General features: G+C 41.0%; 1 protein-coding gene across 1 annotated transcript in view; it reads left to right on the top strand.

The window, feature by feature from the left end:
• The window catches only part of LIFR (LIF receptor subunit alpha), a 62,110-nt gene extending 46,432 nt beyond the window's left edge, over positions 1–15,678 (top strand). The window contains exons 14-19 of the mRNA XM_007951581.1: positions 469–570; positions 1,194–1,361; positions 9,927–10,088; positions 12,593–12,686; positions 14,590–14,668; positions 15,055–15,678. Coding sequence (XP_007949772.1) covers positions 469–570; positions 1,194–1,361; positions 9,927–10,088; positions 12,593–12,686; positions 14,590–14,668; positions 15,055–15,678 — 1,229 coding nt within the window. The remainder of the gene's footprint in view (positions 1–468; positions 571–1,193; positions 1,362–9,926; positions 10,089–12,592; positions 12,687–14,589; positions 14,669–15,054) is intronic.
• The last annotated feature ends 4,350 nt before the right edge of the window (positions 15,679–20,028 follow it).

The raw sequence follows: 20,028 nt of genomic DNA, 5'->3' as shown, positions 1-20,028 counted from the left end.
ACCAGCCACTCCTCAGAAGGAAGATTGGGCAATCTATTTCCATAGACATACCTCCTTGGAAACCCAACGAGGGGTCGCTATGAGTAAAATCGACTGAGTTGAATCCGACTTTTTTTTTGGTTTGGTTTTGTAAAAGTTAGCTTTGAAAAACTAAAAAAAAAAAAAAAAAACTCAAACCCATTGCCATTGAGTATATTATCATCACAGCATCCCTGAAGAACAGAGTAGAATTGCCCCATAGGGTTCCCAATGCTGTATATCTTTACGGAAGCAGACTGCCTCTTCTTTCTCCCGCAGAGCAGCTGGTGGGTTCAAACCATCGACTTTTTAGTTAGCAGCCAAGTGCATAACCACTGCACAACCACGGCTCATTTGAAAATGTCAGAATCATTATATATTTGATATTTTAAAAACATATTCATGGTAATATATATTTATGAATGTTCACTGTTTGTGTTCATCCTGTAGATCAGCTTCAACCAGGTATAAGATATAGTTTTTTCCTGTATGGATGCAAAAATCAAGGATATCAGTTACTACGTACCGTGATTGGATATATAGAAGAACTGGGTAAGTTAAGTGGGTACTTTTTTTGTGTGTGTGTAATTTAAGGAAACATAGGAGAAATTACACATCAGCACCAGTAGTAAGATTGGATTTTAAAAATAGATTGAATTGAGAACCTTAGTTCAAGAAAGGAAAAATAATTTTTATTTTAGGGCAAATTTAAAATAGTTTATTTTTATTCATTTTTTTTTAATGTTTATATTTTCCAATTTTATTGTTGTCACTGAGAAAATTAAATCTTGGAATTGAAGGTGTTTAATTAGCATTTGTACAAGTTTTCAAACTATTAGTTTACCCAGTACTGTCAACAAAGAAGAGAAATATGAATGAACTCCATTTGAGTAGCCAGTTAATGATTTCACATAGGTTGCTTTCTCAGATACATATTTTGTCTAAAAGTTGTGTTCTAAGTTCTACTTTAGTTCTTTTAAAGAATCTTTTGGTCTCTGGTTATTAGTGTAAGTTTAAATGCAAGTATTTGTGATAATATCTCTGTAAGTTTATGATTAAATGGAAAATAAAGTTTTAATTCAAAGCTTGGCTATTTTTCAGGCTAGAAGTCTCATAAAACTCACTGCTGTTTGCTAGTGACATAACCTCTAGCAGTTGCTTTTTCCCTTTTACAGCTCCAATTGTTGCACCCAATTTTACTGTTGAAGATACTTCTGCTGACTCTATATTAGTAAAATGGGACGATATTCCTGTGGAAGAGCTTAGAGGCTTTTTAAGAGGATATTTATTTTATTTTGGAAAAGGAGAGAGAGGCATCTCTAAGATGAGGGGCTTGGAGTCTGGTAAGTAAATTACAGCCCAAGGAGAACATTTCTTAGAAGTTCTCATGAACCACAGAGAAAGGAAGGTGCTGATGAGTATTTAGTACTGGTTTCCAAAACTGTTTGAGAAATTAGGAAATGAAAATGCAGTTGTCTTTCGGATTTGAAAGTTATAAGATTTTGGCATGTGATACATGACAGCATAGTCTTTGAGGAATCTTTTAAATAATTTCTTTTTAATAGCCTTTGATTATAAGCCCCCATAGAACAGGGAGCATTTTACTACCTTTGCATAATCCTTAATACAGCATCACATGAAGATTATTTAAAAAAAAAAAAAAAAAAAAAAGGTTAAGTTCTCTTGTACACGAACTAATGGGGAAGAAAAACTCTAGCCCATCACAAGAATGGCCTGGAGCCTCACTTGTTCTCTGACAGAGCCATCCGTAGAGATAGTGTCTTTGTTAGCCCTGGCATTAATGAGCTAGCAAGTTTAATAGACTTGATTGGGAACTTGGAGATCATTGTTATCGTCGTTAGGAGCCATCAAGCGGGTTCTGACTCATAGGACTCCATGTACAATAGAATGGGAAACACTGTCTTGTGCCCTCCTGACAATTGTTGCTATGTTTGAGCCCATTACTGCAGCCCAGTCTGTCTTGTTGAGGGTCTTACTCTTTTCTGCTGACTCTCTACTTTGCCAACCACGATGTCCTCTCTGGGGACCAGTCCCTCCTGATAAATATCCAAAGTACATGAGACAAAGGCTCGTCAGCCTTACTTCAGTGGAGCATTCTGGCTGTGTTTCTTCCAAGGCATACTTGTTTGTTCTTTGGGCGTGCGGTAAATCCTTGGCACTTGAGAGCAGAGCTTCTAGCTGATTCGTTCAGGTTCAAAACTCTGCTGAGAAAATTTGCGTTTCCACCATAGCTATATGAATCAGAGCCTACAGTTTAATAAGATCCCTGGGTGATTCTTACATACACCTGAGAATCTTCTTAAAATGTAGATTCTGTTTTAGCATAGTGGGATGGAAATGCAGATTCTCAGCAGAGGGTTGAACCAGAATAAACTGGTTCAAAAGTCCTATTTGGGAGGTGTAGGTACAGAGATCTTAGTGAATTCTCTGATCTACTAACATGAATGTTTATACAGACTTCTTCTGTCTTTTTCCCAATTAAATTTCTGTCAGGTGTCATATTTCTTATGCATATTCATGTAACACAAAGCTTATCATCTTTTCACCTTGAAAGATTTCATTTCCCTGTAGTGATCTTTCCTCAGAAATAAACAGTTTTAATTATTTAATGGCTGTCTGATAAATAGAGAACAATAAAGCCACGTTGGAATGCTGACTGGACGTTAGCTAAGCCACTTCCCGAGATCAACTTCATCAAATGTGTGCCTCACCCAAATCACTAATTTCTACATGTCATAAGCCTTCAAAGTTGCCTTTGGATGAGGGAAATACTGAGTGTCAAATTCTACAGACACCCAGAGTCTGGTGTAATTTTCCTCAAATGCTCAGAAATTTTACACTTGAATCAGTTATACTTCTAGCATATGTACTTCCAGTTAGATGAGGTAGATTGACCACACATGTTTATCACTGCTCCCACAATGTCAATAAAATTAGAGTCAAACCCAAGCCAAACCCAGTGCCATTGAGCTGATTCCGACTCATAGTGACCCCCATTGGGTTTCTGAGGCAATAAATCTTTACGGAAACAGATTGCCCAGTCTTGCATCTGCGGAGTGGCTGGTGGGTTTGAACCACCAACCTTCTGGTTAGCAGTCAGATACCTTAGGCACTGTGCTACCAGAGCTCCTTAGAATTAGAGTCAAGAAGAACAAAATGTATACAGCAACAAAGACAAAGAGGAGTGGAGAGGCGAGACAGCACTGAACAAGAGGAGTCATGAATGTGGGGTGCAATGCATGACTTAGAAGAGTGGAGGACAGTGAAGTCTAAGTGCCGAGAGTGGATGGACAGACTGCTGAGCCGGGCTGTGGTTCACCCTAAAGAACCAGGCAGTGGAGCCAGATGGCTGGGACGAATCAGCACTGAGTGCAGGGGTTGATTGAAAGTCTATAAGGAGCAGTTAGTAACTACCCTGCCCCGGTCCTACACCTGCTTCATAGAAGTAACATGACTGCCCCTCTGCCATGCCTAGAAAAGATAAGAGGTGTATTCTCTGGAGAAATTGAACCAGGGAACCTCCAACATTTGGATTATTGGATAAAGTGTCAGACTTAAAACAGTTGTACAGCTTAAAGGATGTGATCTTTCCATGTCCTCTTTTACTCACCTAAGTGATAGAATATCTCTGACCAGGCCTGTTCCCCCAGCAAGAGATTAGAACGTTTTGTTTTGTTCTGTTAAATACTAAATGCTCCCAAAGAAAAGGTATAAACGATGCTGACATTTGGGAGATTGTCCTAAGGAAAGCCAAGAACCTACCTGATCATCCTCCACCAGTGAGAAGTGAAGCCCATTCATCTGTTCCCCACCTGTGTATACCAAGCTTCCAGACAACCTTTTAGTACCTCACTTTTAACATGACTGGCAGCCAAGGGGCACCAGATGCTTGAGAAAGCCTTGAACACAAAGGACAGAAGCCAGAAAAAATTCAGAGGAAACAGATTCAATGTGGGGAAACAAATTCAAACTTATTCTCACTGAAAAGACATGACGTTATAAAAAGGAATGATCAGAAGACAGGAAAGAGCACCTTGAAATTAAAAATGTAATCAAATAATTAAAAAAAAAAAAAAAAAAACTAGAGGTGTTAGAAGATAGATTCTTACCAAAAGTAGACAAAGCAAAGGAGAAACACTGGAGCTAAAAGCCTAGAAAATTGAGGGCTGGCCTAGGACCTGTGCATTGTGTTTATATAAGAGCTCTCTTAAGGAGAGAACAGAGTGAAATGGAAGGAATGAAACTATCTATCAAAAAAAAAAAAAAAAAAAAAAAAAACATAAAACAATTTCCTCGAACTGAAGGGCTTGAGTATAGAAGATAAAAGGACCTGGATTTCACAGTGAAATGAATTTAAAAAAAGACCACAAAGTTTGTCATCAACATGTTTCAGAGGACCTAATGTTTCAAGAAATAGTCCTAAAAGTGATAAGGAAAAAAGACCATGTGTAAGGGATCAGGGTGTAAGAATGGCTGATTTCCCAACAACAGACCAGATTCTGGAAGATAGCAGAGCAATATCTTCAGAATACTGAGTGAATATTATCTCCTAATGAAAAATTCTATGCTTTGCCCATCTATCAACCAGTGAGCATAGAATGAAGACATATTTAGACATGCAAGGCTGCAAATATTTATTTTCCCCTGCACCCTTTCTCAGGAAACTCCCAAAGCTGTGCGTTGACATGCGGAAACAAAGTAGGGGAGACCCAGGAAGCAGACAGGAGAGGGGCAGGAAGTCCCTAGATGGCAGCCATGAGAAGGTGTCTAGCCAGATACAGAAGGCAGAGGGCAAGGGGCCTCTGGGTGGGTGCAGGGCTCAGGGGGCATGGAGCTGGGGCTTTGTTTCCTTTGACCATGTGGAAAATGGTATTGAGTATTCGTTGGAGGATACGAGAAGAGTATCGATTGGTACATAGAAGATCAAGCAAATAAAGAAAGTAGTTATAACAACAGGAAAATGATGTTATACAGAAAGGAAACATCATACCAGACCATTCCTCTTCAGTAATGTCTATATGGACACAATAATGTAAACACTTAATTTACCAAGAGTTTTTGTATGCATGTTTGAATGACATGGAGGAGAGGGGCAATAGGGTGGTGGTAGTAGGTGTCGTCTAGTCCGTTCCGACTCACACCAACCCTGTGTTCAGCAGAGGGAAACACTGCTGGGTCGTGTGCCATGCTCACAGTCGTTGCTATGTGTGAACGCATTGTTGCAGCCACTGTGTCAATCCATCTTATTAAGGGTGGCTTAGTGCCTAAGGCATTTGACTGCTGACCAGAAGGCTGGCAGTTCAGACCCACCAGCTGCTTCTTGGAAGGAAGGGTGGGCGATCTACTTTTGTAGTGATGCTGCCTTGGGAACCCAAGGAGGGGTCGCTATCAGTTGGAACCGATTCAAGAGCAGTGAGCTTGGTTTGGTTTGGTTCCTCTTTTTCACTGACCCTTTACTTTACCAAGCATAATGTCTTTCCACAGGGACTGGTCCCTCCTCATAGCATGTCCAAAGTACATGAGATGAAGTTCTCGCCATCCTCTCTTCTAAGGAATTCTGTGGCTATACTTTCTCCAAGACAGATTTGTTCATTCTTCTTTCAGTCCATGATACATTCAGTATTCTTCCCCAACACCATAATTCAAAAGCATCAGTTCTTCTTCGGTCTTTATTCATTGTCCAGCTTTCACATGCAAATGAGATGATTGAAGTTTGGGTCAGGCACATCTTAGACTTCAAAATGACATCTTTGCTTTTTAACACTTTAAAGAGATCTTTTGCAGCGGATATGCCCATTGCAGCGGATATGCCCAACTCAACACGTCATTTGATTTCTTGACTGCTGCTTCCATGGGTCTTAATAGTGAGTGGATCCAAGTAAAATGAAATCCTTGACAACTTCAGGTTTGGTCCAGTTGTGAGGATTTTTGTTTCCTTCATGTTGAGGTGTAATACATACTGAAGTCTATATTCTGTGATCTTTATCAATAAGTGCTTCATGTCTTTTTTACTTGCAGGATACAGAATGTCATTTGCCTATCATAGGTTGTTAATGAGTCTACCACCAATCCTGATGCTGCATTCTTCATATAGTCATATAGTTCAACTTCTCAGATTATGTGTTTAGCAGACAGATTGAATAAGTACAGAAAAAGGATACTATAGTGATGCACACTGTTTTGGTCACTTCATGCCACTCAGACAGAAAATACCACAAACGAGTGACTTCACCAAACAGGAGTTTATTCGTCTACAGTTTTGGAGACTAGAAGTCCGAGGACGTTCAAAGTGCCAGGCTATAGGAGCTAGGTGAAAGCTCCTTGACCTTGAGCTTTAATTCTGCTGCTTGTTCCCAGCCCACTGAAGCTGGAGGCTTTCTTCATCAGGCAGCTGCTGGGTGCTAAGACTGACAAACCCAAGGTTGACAGGTGAAAAGGCACAGTCCCAATATTACCAAACCACACAACAGGCCATTGATTCAAGTCCATTAAGAATCCCAAGATTGGCAGACAGCGTGGCAGGCTGCTGAATAATGATTCAGCTACATCCAGGAATCAACTGTGCCAAAAGCTGCAGACCATTCCCCAAGGCTTCACCTTATATTCAGGAAGCAGACCACATCCCTAAGGCAGCAACTCAGCTACTCACAGTAGATTCTAACATGGAGTTGATTACCATCTCATCATGGGGAATACTACATCCTGCTGCCTAGCCACTCAAAACCAGGCCCAGCCAAGGACACATAACCTTAACAACCTCACACACCTTTCCTGATTTTAAACCACTCAGTATCCCTTTGTTCTGTTCTAATAACTGCCTCTTGGTCTATGTACAGGTTTCATATGAGCACAGTTAAGCATTGTGGAATTCCTATTCTTCACAATCTTACCCATTAATGTGTTACGATGCACACAAATGCCTTTGCATAGTCAATAAAGTACAGGTAAACATCTTCCTTGTATTCTAGCCTTTTAGCTAAGATCCATCTGATACCAGTAATGATACTCATCATTCCATGTTCTCTTCTGAATCCCATTTGAATTTCTGGCAGTTCCCTAACTAATGTACTGCTCCAACCATTTTTGAGTTACCGTCAACAAAATTTTACTTGCATGTGATATCAGTGATACTGTTTGATAATTTCTGTGTTCTGTTGGATTGCCTTTCTTTAGATTGGGCACAAATATCGATCTCTTCCAGTCGGTTGGCCAGGTAGCTGTGTTCTAGATTTGTTGGCATAGATGAATGATCATCTCCAGCCAGTGTTTATTGAAACATTCCAGTTGGTCAGCTCCTGGAGCTGTGTTTTCTGCCAATACCTTCAGTAGACCTTTTACTTGTTCCTTCAGTACCATAGGTTCTTGATCATATGCTACCTCCTGAAATGATTGAATGTTGACCAGTTCCTTGGGGACAGAGACTCTGTGGATTCCTTCCATCTTCTTTTGATGCTGCCTGCATCATTTGGTATTTTGCCCATAGGATTCCTTCAGTATTGCAACCCGAGACTTTATTTTTCTTTAGTTCTTCAGCTTGAGAAATGCTCAGCATGTTCTTCCGTTTTGGTTTTCTGACTCCAGGCTTTGTACATTTCATTATGATACTTGACCTTGTCTCCTCAACCTGCTCTTTGAAATCATCTGTTCAGCTTGTTTACATCATTGTGTCTGTCATTTACATTACTCTGCATTCAAGGGCAAGTTTCAGAGTCTCTTGTGAAGTCCATTTTGGTCTTTCCTGTCTTTTTAATGACCTTTTGCTTTCTTCATGTATGGTATCATTCACATCTCCTCTGGTGTTTGGTCATTAGTGTTCAATGTGTCAAATCTATTCTTGAGATGGTCTCTAAATTCAGAGACTCAGGGTCATATTTTGGCTCTCATGGACTTGTTTTAATTTTCTTTAGCTTCAGTTTGAACTTCGGTATGAGCAGTTGGTGGTCTTTTCCACAGTAGTCCCCTGGCCTTGTTCTGACTGATGAGCTTCTCCATGGTCCCTTTCTACAGATGTAGTCAGTTTTATTCCTGTGTGTTCTAACTGGCCAGGTCAATATGGATGGTCATGATTATGTTGTTGAAAAGTAGTTATAATGGATAAATCATTGGTCTTGCAAAATGCTGTCATGCAGTCTCTGGCATTTTTTCGGCCACTAAGGCCATATTGTTCAACTACTAATGTCTCTTCTTTGTTTCCAACTTTTGCATTACAATTACCAGTAGTTATCAATGCATCTTGATTGAATGTGTGAAATATTCAGACTGCAGAAGCTGGTAAAAATCTTTAATTTCTTCGTCTATGGCTTTAGCCATTGGTATGTAAATTTGAATAATAGTTGTAGACATATGGATATTATCCTGTCACTGACAGTATTGTACGTGAGGATAGAACTTGAAATGTTCTTTCTGATGTTGAAAGTGATGCCATTCCTCTTCAATTTGTCATTCCTGTCATAGCAGACCATATGATTGTCTGATTCAGAATTGCCAATACCAGTCCATTTCAGCTTAGTAATGCCTAGGATATCAGTCTTTATGCATTCCATTTCATTTTTGACAGCTTCCAGTTTTCCTAGATTCATACTTCGTACATTCCATGTCCAGTTATTAATGGGTATTTGCAGCTGTTTGTTCTCATTTTGAGTCGTGCCCCATCAGCAAATGAAGGACCAGAGGAAAGCTTTGCTCCATCCATGTCATTAAAGTCAAGTCTACTTTGAGGAGGTAGCTCTTCCCCAGTCTTGTTTTGAATGCCTTCCAGCCTTAGGGGCTCATCTTCCACTATATCAGGCACTATTCCACTGCTAAACAAAATGTTTTCACTGGACGGTTTATGTAGAAGTGGACTGCCAAGTCTTTTTTCCTAGTCTGTCTTCTTCTGGAAACTACTGAAACTTGTCCACCGAGCATGACCCTGCTGGTGATTGTAATACCTGTAGCATAGCTTCCAGCACCACCACAGCACTTAAGTACAACAGACAGAAGAGAGGCGGGACCTTAGTGTGTGTAAGAGAGCTAAATCTTTACTTTAAGGCAATATGAGTAGATAATACCTAAAATTTAAAAATCAAGAACTAGCAATCTAAGTATGTAATTTTGAAATTTGCATGTAAATACCCAAGGTAACATGATTTTAAAGTGTTCCTTTGGTGGGGTGGGGAGTAAAGGGATGAGGAACCGTTCCTTTTTATCATTAGTCATTTACTACTGTTTAATTTTTTAAACTGTTGTATTTATTTGATTAAAGTTTTTAAAAAATAGTTTTTAAAAAAATTCTTCACACGTCCTCTTGAAGTGGTTTGAAGACTTCCCTAGCAGCCTCTCCTCAGAGAACTCAGGAAACATTGACTCTTTTTAAGTGGTTTGAACTGATCTCTATTGATCTTTATTCTTGCTCCCTGGAGCTGTCCTCTGATGCAGAGGCAGGATCAGTGTCCCCTGCCCCAAGGGTTCGGCTGTTGTGTTTCCATGCTCTCAGTAGTAGAAAGGGAAGTGACTCTTATCAATTGCCTGCTATATGGCAAGGATTGTGAGGCTGACACAGGACCAGGAAGTATTTTGTTCTGTTGCACACAGGGTCACTATGAGTCGGTGCCGACTCGTCAGCACCTAACAACATGGCAGACATTACCCTAGAGCCCAAGATTAAGCTCTGTGAGATAAGTGGTGATAGATACTGTTTCATAGTTAAAGTCACATTCAGAGTGGTTGAAGTAAAGGACCCTAAATCACATAGCTAGTAACCAGCGGAGGTAGAATTTGAACATAGCTCTGGCTCCAGGAGTAGCCTGGCATCCGTTTCACTTAGGGCTGTAAGTCTGACAGGTATGATTAGCCTTGTGATAAATTGTTATGGAGATCAGTAATAATAGTCTTTGTTTTAAAAACAGGCCATTCTGACATAAAGGTTAAGAATATTACTGACATATCTCAGAAGACGTTGAGAATCGCTGACCTTCAGGGCAAAACAAGTTACCATCTGGTGCTACGAGCCTACACCAGTGGTGGGATGGGCCCCGAGAAGAGCATGTATGTGGTGACAAAGGAAAATTGTAAGTTAAATATCCTTGTTGAGATGTTTTTCATACTTAAATGCATAATGTTTCTAGCAGTTTTGGTTATGGAGGAACCCAAATTTTTTTGAAAATTTCAAATGTTGCATTTTAATGGTGAGTGGAGGGTACTGTTAAAAGCCTGTGAGATGACTTCATATTTATTCATTTATTCTTGTCAGTTACTTGAAGCTGTTTTCTAACAAAACCAAAAATAAACCAAACCCACTGTCATCAAGTCGATTCCAACTCATAGAGACCCCCACTGGGTTTCCAGAGCAGTAAATCTTATGGAAGGAGATTGTCCCATCTTTCTTCCATGGAGTGGCTGGTAGGTTTGAACCACCAGCCTTCTGGTTAGCAGTTAAATGCCTTAGGCACTGTGTCACCAGAGCTCCTTATTTTCTAACAAGTAACCTAACAAATTAAATAGGAATACATCTGAAGGTCAGAGTTGAAAATTCATGTTGAATTAATGTAAGTCAGCTGGTTTTATCTCACCTATTCTACTCTGGTTTTTAACATATTTAGGAAAAGAGTGAAAGAAATGTAAAAATCTTTTTTTAAAGCACATTCATAACACTGAGATGGAAAGTGCGGGAGATAAAGGTGGTAGGTTTAACTTTCCTTCGACATTCAGAAATTTCAGAAGATAGGACCTGTGTTTACTCTGTGCTGGCGTTGAGGTCACATACATCTCTTAAATAAAGAACTGAGGGGATATGGTTCTCTGAAGCAGTGACTCTCACCTAGGGGTGCTTTTCTCCCCCAGGGGACTTACAATGTTGGTGACATTTTTGATTGCCATTACTGGGGGTGGGGTGGGGCAGGTGCTACTTGCATTAACTGGTAGAGGCCAAGGGTGCTGCTAAACTTCCTACAATGCATAGGACATAAAAAACAAAACAAAACAAAACTCAACTGCCATCGAATCAGATCCAACTCATAGCGACCCCTCCTTGGGTTTCTAAGGCGGTATCACTACGGAAGTAGATTGCCCAATCTTCCTTCCCAGGAGTGGCTGGTGGGTTTGAACCACCAGCCTTCTGGTTAGCAGTCAAATGCCACCAGAGCTCCCAAATGCATAGGACCTCCTTCCACAACCAAGAATTATTGTTAGGTATCGTCAAGTCATTTCTGACTCACAGCAATCCCACAGGATAGAGTAGAAATGTCTCGTAGTATTTCCCAGGCTGTAGTCTTTACAGGAGCACATTGCTAGGTCTCGTCTCCTGTGGGAGCCACTGGTGGATTTGAACAGTTGGTCTTTGGGTTAGTAGCCAAGTGCTTAACTCTTGTGCCACTGTTGTTGTTGTTGTTGTTGTTGTTATGTACCGTCGAGTCGGCCCCGACTCATAGCGACCCCTCCTTGGGTTTCCAAGGCAGTATCACTACGGAAGTAGGATTGCCCAACCTTCCTTCCGAGGAGTGGCTGGTGGGTTTGAACCGCCAGCCTTCTGGTTAGCAGTCAAGTGCTTTAGCCACTATGCTACCAGAGCTCCTCTTGTGCCACTAGGGGTCCTTAACCAAAAATTATCTAACCTAAAATGTCAGTAGTGCCAAGATTGAGAAACACTGCTCAAAAGAATTTAAGTATTAGTAGGCAAATTATTACAATGCTTTAAGATTACGTTTTGCATACTACACAAAACATTGTTCCACCTCCTACTTTGGCGAGTAGCGACTGGGATCTTAAAAGCTTGCAAACAGCCATCTACATGCAACGATGGGTACCTCTTCATCCAGAACAAAGAAGAGTGAAGAAAACCAAAGATTCATGGAAACAATTAGTCCTAGCAACTGGTACACCATGTGATCCACAGCCTATATGACTATGAGACCAGAACTAGATGGTGCCCGGCTACCACTGTCAACCCTCAGAGGGGGATCTATGTAGGAGATCCTGGATAGAGTGGGAGAACAATATGCAACAAAACTCAAAATCATTTGGGGGAAAAAAAAAAAAAAAGGGCAGGAACCAGGTTTGCTGGTCTGATAGAGCCTGATGGAACCACTAAGACTATGGCCCCTAGCTGCCCTTCAGGTCTGGAATTGAACCCACACCTGGCTTCCAGCCAAACCAAAGACAGACATATGAGTTGAACATTTACCTGAAGTAGATACACTCCTTGGAAAGAACAGTCATGGCAGAAAGAAGGGCTGTTTATGCACAGGGAGACAGCTCAGGGGGCAGGAGTGCATGGAGGGATGGACACAGGGAAGAGGTGGAAGGAGGAAGTGGGAATGGAGCTGTTGCATTGTGGGAAATTGTAGTCAGTGTCATGAAACAAAGTGTATGTGAACTGCTGTATGGAAAGTGAATTTGCTCTATAAATTTTCACCCAATTCACAATTAAAAAAAAAAAAATCACCACCACCACCACTGCCATTGAGTGGGTTCTGACTCCTAGCAACCAACCTAAATCTCCCCACACACAAACATAGTTTATTATTATTTATACTGAAAATGTGAACTTTAATTATCTACAACATTCTCTTTCCAGCTGTGGGATTAATTATTGCCATTCTCATCCCAGTGGCAGTGGCTGTCATCATTGGAGTGGTAACTAGTGTCCTTTGCTATCGGAAACGAGAATGGTAATGGTACCTGTGTTTATTCTTGCTGCTTTGTTCTTAGGGCATGATTGTTTAGTCTGCATGTTAACAAATATGTACTACATCTCTTGGGTTGTGACTAGTTAGTGAAACATAATTGTGATAGTCAGACTTAATGTTGATTTTAATAATAGGCAAGAATGTGACATATTAAAGATTTTAAAATTAATAGAGTAAAAGTGTAAATTTTCCCCCACCGTTTTTACTGATAAATTAACAGCAGTTATATGCAGTGCAATGCAGCCATTGGGGGAAAAAAATTACAAGCATAAATATGGCGGTAGCTTTATATGAGATTAAATGTAATTTAATGGTGAAGGCTGCACTTTTTCCTGGTGACCTGTTTGGAGGATCTGGTGACATAGTGCCTAAGGCACTTGACTGCTTACCAGAAGGCTGGTGGTTCAAACCCACCGGCCACTCCTCAGAAGGAAGATTGGGCAATCTACTTCCATAGTGAATACCGCCTTGGAAACCCAAGGAGGGGTTGCTATGAGTCGGATCTGACTCGATGGCAGTGAGTTTGGTTTTTTTTTGTTATTGTTGTTGGTTGGTCATTCACTCATTTATTCAGCACATATGAGTGACGCCTCCCATGTGAAGGAGGATATGTGTTGCTGCGTGCCATTGAGAACAAAACAAGTGTGGGCCTTACAGCCTTAGTTTGTGAGGGGGATGATGAGCACAAAACCCACATCGTCCAGTAAATACATGCTTGCAGCGTGCAGGTGAGAGCTAGGAAGGGAGGGGGCCAGACGCAACGGGCAGAATAGCATAGGGACCTGTGTCGGTGGAGGTGGGTCCTCAGCCACGACTTCTCTGCAGGAATGACATTTGAGCAGAGTCCCCAGGGGTGAATAGAGCGGGGAGGCGTGTTCGAGGCAGAGGGCTGACCGAGGGTCTGTGAAGACCTCGGAATTGGAAAGAACTTGAGATTCTGGAGACAGTGAAAAAGGGGTGTGTAGCTGAGTAAAGTGAGATTGAGTGGTCATGGGTGAGTGCATGGACAGGTCCTCCGTTCCATCTTCTCTGGATTAGAAATCAAAACAGTAATAACTTTGAAAGTATAGAACAGCTTATTTTGGTGACCATCTTCTCATTAAGAAAATCACATTTTACATTAAGAAACAGCTATTTTAGCCTATCCTCGCCCTGCCCCCACACACAAAATGAGAGTTTATTGGGTAGAGCATTTCAGACTTGCATTAATGAAGTTATTTATCCTGCAGGAATTTAATAGTTATCAAAATATTACACAACACCAAGCAGAGCTGGGATTTTTTTTTTTTAACTACATTGAGTTTTTACTTAAGATTAATAGCTCTGCTCTTTTTAGCACAGCTAGTTTGAACTCCTGACGGATGGTTATCACTTGCATTTCTCACTAGGTTTTTTCACCCATATAGGTAAAACCAGTTACATCACACCCCAGCTCTCCCTGGCTAATAGTCCAGATTCCGTTACAATGCACAGAGAGACGCATAGCGCAAATGTGTCCCTAGTCGACCATGGTTAATCCAGCTTGCAGCAGGAAAATTGTTATGTGAGCAATGCCTATATGTTACTTTTCACTTGATAGCACAATTGCCATTTAAAGACAGCCTCCAACCTCTGCTGTCTATTTTCATGAGGTACATCTGATATTGTACTTACAGATAGAAATAGAAGTGCCACAGGTTTCCAAATTGGAACCTCCCCCTCTGCCTTGCATAGCAGGTTTTTGTGGATGGTCACACACTAAGGAGCTTCTGTTTCTGTCTCAGGTGCTCCTTAACTAAAATATTCACATGAAAAGTCAAAATAAGCCTGATGATTGATTGCTTATTTGTTTCCTGAGAGATAGTCTTGGAATTATTAAATGGACTTAATCACTCTTTATTTAAAGGATTAAAGAAACCTTCTACCCGGACATTCCAAATCCAGAGAATTGTAAAGCACTACAGTTTCAAAAGAGTGTCTGTGAGGTAATCTTAAATTTTCTTACATTTATCTCTGAAGGTATTCACTGTATTATTTTTAAGCTTCTTTAAACTAACAGTTTGAAAGTTTTAGCATGGAATTGCCATCTTAAGTAGAATGTCTTGAGAAGATAATGGTTTTTTAACATCTGCTAAATTTCTAAAATGATTAAAATTGTTTATCTTACCCTCTCTTTGTCCCCCTTACTATTTATAATAAGGGGAACATACGGATGTGGGGGAAACGTGGCTTCACTGTAGTGTACACTGCAGCCTGGTAGAGAGAAGCTTACTGTGAAAGAAACAGAAGGTGGGAGGCCCCTTTTGGTAGGAGGGGCATTGCAGTAGGTTTTGGCACTGTCGTTCATCCATGCTTTTGTGTTTATTTCTAGGGTAACAGTGCCCTTAAAACATTGGAGATGAATCCTTGTACCCCAAATAATGTCGAAGTTCTGGAAACCCGATCAACAGTCCCTAAAATAGAAGATACAGAAATAATCTCCCCAGTAGCCGAGCGTCTTGAGGAGAACTGTGAGGCGGAATCTGAAAACCATGTGGTTGTGTCCTATTGTCCACCAATCATTGAGGAAGAAATACCGAATCCAGGGGCAGATGACGCCGGAGGAACTTCACAGGTCATTTACATTGATGTTCAGTCCATGTATCAGCCTCAGGCAAAGCCCGAAGAAGAACAGGAAAACGACCCTGTAGGGGGGTCAGGCTATAAGCCACAGATGCACCTCCCCATTACTTCTGCTGTAGAAGATCTGACTGCAGAAGATGACTTGGATGAAGCCGCAGGCTACAGGCCTCAGGCGAACGTCAGCACTTGGAATTTGGGATCTCCTGACTCCCCCAGATCCACAGACAGCAACAGCGAAGTCGTCTCTTTTGGAAGTCCATGCTCCATCAACTCCCGACAGTTTCTGATTCCTCCTAAGGATGAAGACTCTCCCAAATCTAGTGGAGGAGGCTGGTCCTTTACAAACTTTTTTCAGAACAAACCAAATGATTAACAGTGTCACTCTGTCACTTCAGTCTGCCATCTCAATAAGCTCTTCCTGCTGGTGCTGCCACATCAGCACTGGTCTTCTCGGAGGAATCCTGTGAAGTATTGTCAGTGAGGTGACCTTCACCACGTGCACATTACACTAAAAGTGTTCATGTGCTTTTGAGGTCGTCTAAAAGCCGAAGCATAGTAACTCAGATTCAACCCACAAAACTCAAGATTGGGAGCTATTGATGACTGGAGCCAAAGAGTCCTCACGCACTCTGCCTTCTAGAAGCATTTCAAGACGAATGCTGTCTAGTCTGAGCAAAACACATCCCCCAGCAACTGTTTTCCATGCTGTTGTTAATGGTTTTCTCACATGTGAACTTTACGGAATTCCAAACCAGTTGGCAGACAAGGCAGAGACAGGTCACATTAACAGATGATGTTCATTCACCTGACATTTGCTCCACGTTAGTGAAAACCAAGCACAGATTTTAAAATTTCAGATTATCCTCCTCTATCTACAACATTTACAAAAATTAATATGATTTTTTAACAGGTATTGGTGTTTTGTTTGATAAAGTATGCTGATTCTGTGCCTACTGTATGGTGGTTATCGAATAGTTGACTCAGGGGTGCAAACTTGGAAAACGAGTGTGACACTGACCAGCCCAAGCCAGAATCTCAGTATCTTGCTTTGTAGATTTCCAGACCTTCCCATTATTTTTTTTGCTTTTGTATTGGCTTCCTTTCTTGCAGTTGGTTTCCCTCATATTTAAAATTTAAATTTCTAGAGCTATAGATTTAAGTTTAAAAAAAAACCACATTTTATCTGTGATAGTATCAGTTTTATAAATATATGAGTGAAGCGTATGCCCTGTGCACTATTATTCATGAGCATATAATTCCACTGATTACTATTTGAGACTACTAAGCAATATCTAGTTGGTGTTCGTAGCTGTCTGTATCGTCCTCCTTGGCCTTCGTTCCTCATGAGAAGCCTGCAGCCACCCAAACACGATGCTCTCCGCCACCACCCAGCAGGCGTCCCGCTTGATTGTGAGTCTGGGCGGTTCCTCGCTCCCAAATGGTCATGGGTCCTGTGACTGCTGGATCCAGGTCTCAGATTTTAAATATAAAACTCAAGAGATGAAGCTTCTTACATAAATAATGACTCAAGGGCTATTTTATATAAAATGTCATAAAAATCCATCTGAATCGAACGAAAGGACTCAGCTGCAACACTGGCTTTTATGAGCTTTGTGTACCATCATCTGTCCTCAGCACAGTGTCCTCTTCCCAGGCTCGTTTTATCATAAGTAGCATCTGGGTGGTTCTGGGAAAAGCATAATGAAAACTAACACGTGTATCTTGTATTTTCTCAGCCCAGGTTGCTGCCTAATAAGCATTTTGTCTTTTGATAGTAAGAACAAAAATTTGAAAATTTCAAATATCTGAATAAGTTAAAATATGCTTTTTTTTTTTAAACTGTCTAAGGGTCTGTAATATGTTTGCAAGTAGCAAGTAATTGATCAGTTTGTGTTTTCCCCTAGCTCATAATGTATCTTTTTAAAACCATGTTCTAGGGGGAAAAAAAGCCACGTACTGAAAAGGGACGATGAAGTCTGTTCAGACACTCTGTTTATGAATCCTGATTTTTAACTGCTAGGGTTCAGCAGAATCTCTGAGCTTCATGATTTGTGGCTGTGTGGAGGGAAGTAGAATTAATTACGTACATGCAGAGTATACTGAAACTGTGTCAGAGCTCATAGAAATCTTCAGCAGTGAAAGATGGATCAAGCCAGAGCCCTCCAGAGCTTTCTCTGGTCTCCTCTGTCTGCTCCTTTGCTCTTTCCCTTAGCTCCACCCAGGCACTCAGACCTGGAGCTGCCTTCCTGCCGTTTCTGTGGCCAGCCCTTCCTCACCCAGGCAGAGCTTGCCATTACCCTCGTCTTGCCCTTACCAATCCTATACTTCATTTTTTAGGACAAGGCTGGGTGTTTACAGAGAACTAACCTGATGTGAAGGGAAGGGTCCAGAAAAGATTGTTTGGTCTCCGGCAGCAATAGTATACATGTATTTCAACTGTGACTGTCTGGATCCTTGCCCCTGCTCACCTGAAAGTAGAGAAGCAAGTCATTTGTTGGCAGATGGTAGAATTCTGGGTGCTCTGAAATCCTTCCACTTTGTTCAAGACTGGTTTTCCTGTATTAAAAAAAAAAAAGTTCAGCGTGCCGCTCACTTTGCCCCTGCTTCTGGAGTTCCAGCAGACCGCGAGCAGACGTCACGAGTCCAGTGGGAAGCAGAGTAACACGTTATGAATCTGGATGAGTTCCTGTTAACTCCCCACTTGTGTGGAAAAGTTCAATTCAGACCGGCCCAAAGCAGGTTTTCCTGGTCTTTGCTCCTTGAGTTGATGATAGCCAGACCCACTCTGCAGATCTGAGGTTATTATTATTACCCTTCCCCCACCCCACCTGTGCACGTCAGGGGAGCATAGGGAAGGGAGGGAGGGAGAGAGAATTCCACTCACCTATCCCATTGTTGGCGGCACTGGAGACCCTGGTAATCGTGCACTGGTCATCAATGCCAGGCCATGCTCGCACATGCAAAGTGGTCCAGTAGTGCTCATGCTACCTCCAATCAGATTAGCTCCTCCTCCTGTGAGGAAGGGTCATTCAGGGATAGTCAGGAAGGCTAGATATGTTCCCTCCTGCCCTTCCTGACTGGGAAACAATTGGCTAATTCCTTCTCTTCAACTAAAGCCAGTCATTGGTTAGAAGGTTCTAGATATCTGGACTAGAATTATGTTTCAGTCATGTTTTGTTGACTAGCACTACATAGAGAACACATTTTTGTATCTAAAATTCTCAGCCAAATTTCAAATCAAGCTCCCTTGTGAGGAATAGAGACTCAGATGGCCATGACAGCTGTGTTTCTTTCATAAGTGGTTATCTCAAAAAATACTTAATGTAACAGTAGTAGTCTGAGAAGTCTTAACCAGGCTTTGGACATTAGATAGACCTTAGACGTTATGTATTGCATGGATTAGTATACATACAATTTAAATCCTCTCAATTTGTTGAACCTGTATAGAAGCCTGGATTTGAGATAGTGGCCAGGATATCTGGGTAGTGGAGTCGTATGTTTATGTGCTTGTGTGATAGAGGTGCTTTGTTACTGCAGCTTAGAAACAAGCAGCCATCATTCAGTGAGAAATTTGAGGGAGGAAGTATCAGCATCATTTTCCATACAGCATTATGTTCATGGCTCGTGGATCTGAAGGACTTCATTTAGAACATCCAGTACTATTGCACTCTCAGAAACTGGCAAAAAGTCACAGACTTCAAACTCATGCAAATTGTATTCTTACTGGAAATTAGTCCTGTAACTTCTTAATTGTCTTCATACCACCTGTATTTAAAGACCATCACAGTCCTTTCTCTGCTTGAATGATTAGATGTAGGTTAGTGACAGAATAAGGAATATTTTTTTCCAAGAGAATTTGCAGTCAGTTTTATGCCATTTCCAAATTAAAGTACTCCTTAGCATGTTGTCCATATACAGAAAAGTTACCACATTTTTGTTCTGGTCAGGCACATAACTCTGATAAAACTTTTTCATTGTTACTGTTTAATCTCTGCTGCTTTCTGTTTTGAACCATGTTAAAATTTTTATGCCCTTTATGAATGCCTTTTTCTCAACTCACAGGAAATACGTGTGATCATTAACTACAAAGACTAGGCAGTTCACTGAAGAATTTTTGATTGACTCAGTACTATCCCAAGGGGTATAAACTCAACAGGGTTTTCTGTGTATTATATGTCAAGACCTAGTGTGTGTAGATCTAAGACAGTTGTCTCCAAAGTGTAATTCTTTAGAAGTGGCTCTGCAGGTTGTGTGAAAACTTGGGAAAGGCTGTTTCTCTTGTCTGTAAGGTTGCTGTGCGTTAGAGCCAACTTGATGGCACCTACACCAGCACACAATGTGGGATGAGTTTGTACCACACAGTGTGTGTTCTGGCAAACAAACAGGACACTAATGAATGAGCTTAAATGACTAATACAAGAACACATGCTATTGATAAAATATTTCTTCAATGCATTTATTTTAAACTGGTACTTACTGCTGGAACAGAGTTTCGTGGTATCATTCCTGTCTTATCTTTCCTGTCCAGGAGAAGAATTTTCACAGAAGCAAATGATTTGTGGCCAGACTTACTGGAAATTCATCTTTTAGACTTAGCCTTAGAATATCATTGAACATGACTTGGTTTGAATTTGGTTTATTTATATCTTCAGGGAGTATGCACCCAGGGCTGTTAATGTTTAAACCTCTTATTTCGCTACTGTTGTTGTTGTTGTTATGTGCC

The sequence above is a fragment of the Orycteropus afer genome, unplaced genomic scaffold, assembly GCF_000298275.1.
Source record: "Orycteropus afer afer isolate SDZICR_OR568_19922 unplaced genomic scaffold, OryAfe1.0 scaffold00300, whole genome shotgun sequence".
Lineage (NCBI taxonomy): Eukaryota > Metazoa > Chordata > Mammalia > Tubulidentata > Orycteropodidae > Orycteropus > Orycteropus afer.
Note: the sequence above shows the minus strand (reverse complement) of the source record. Positions and strands in the feature narration are given on the sequence as shown.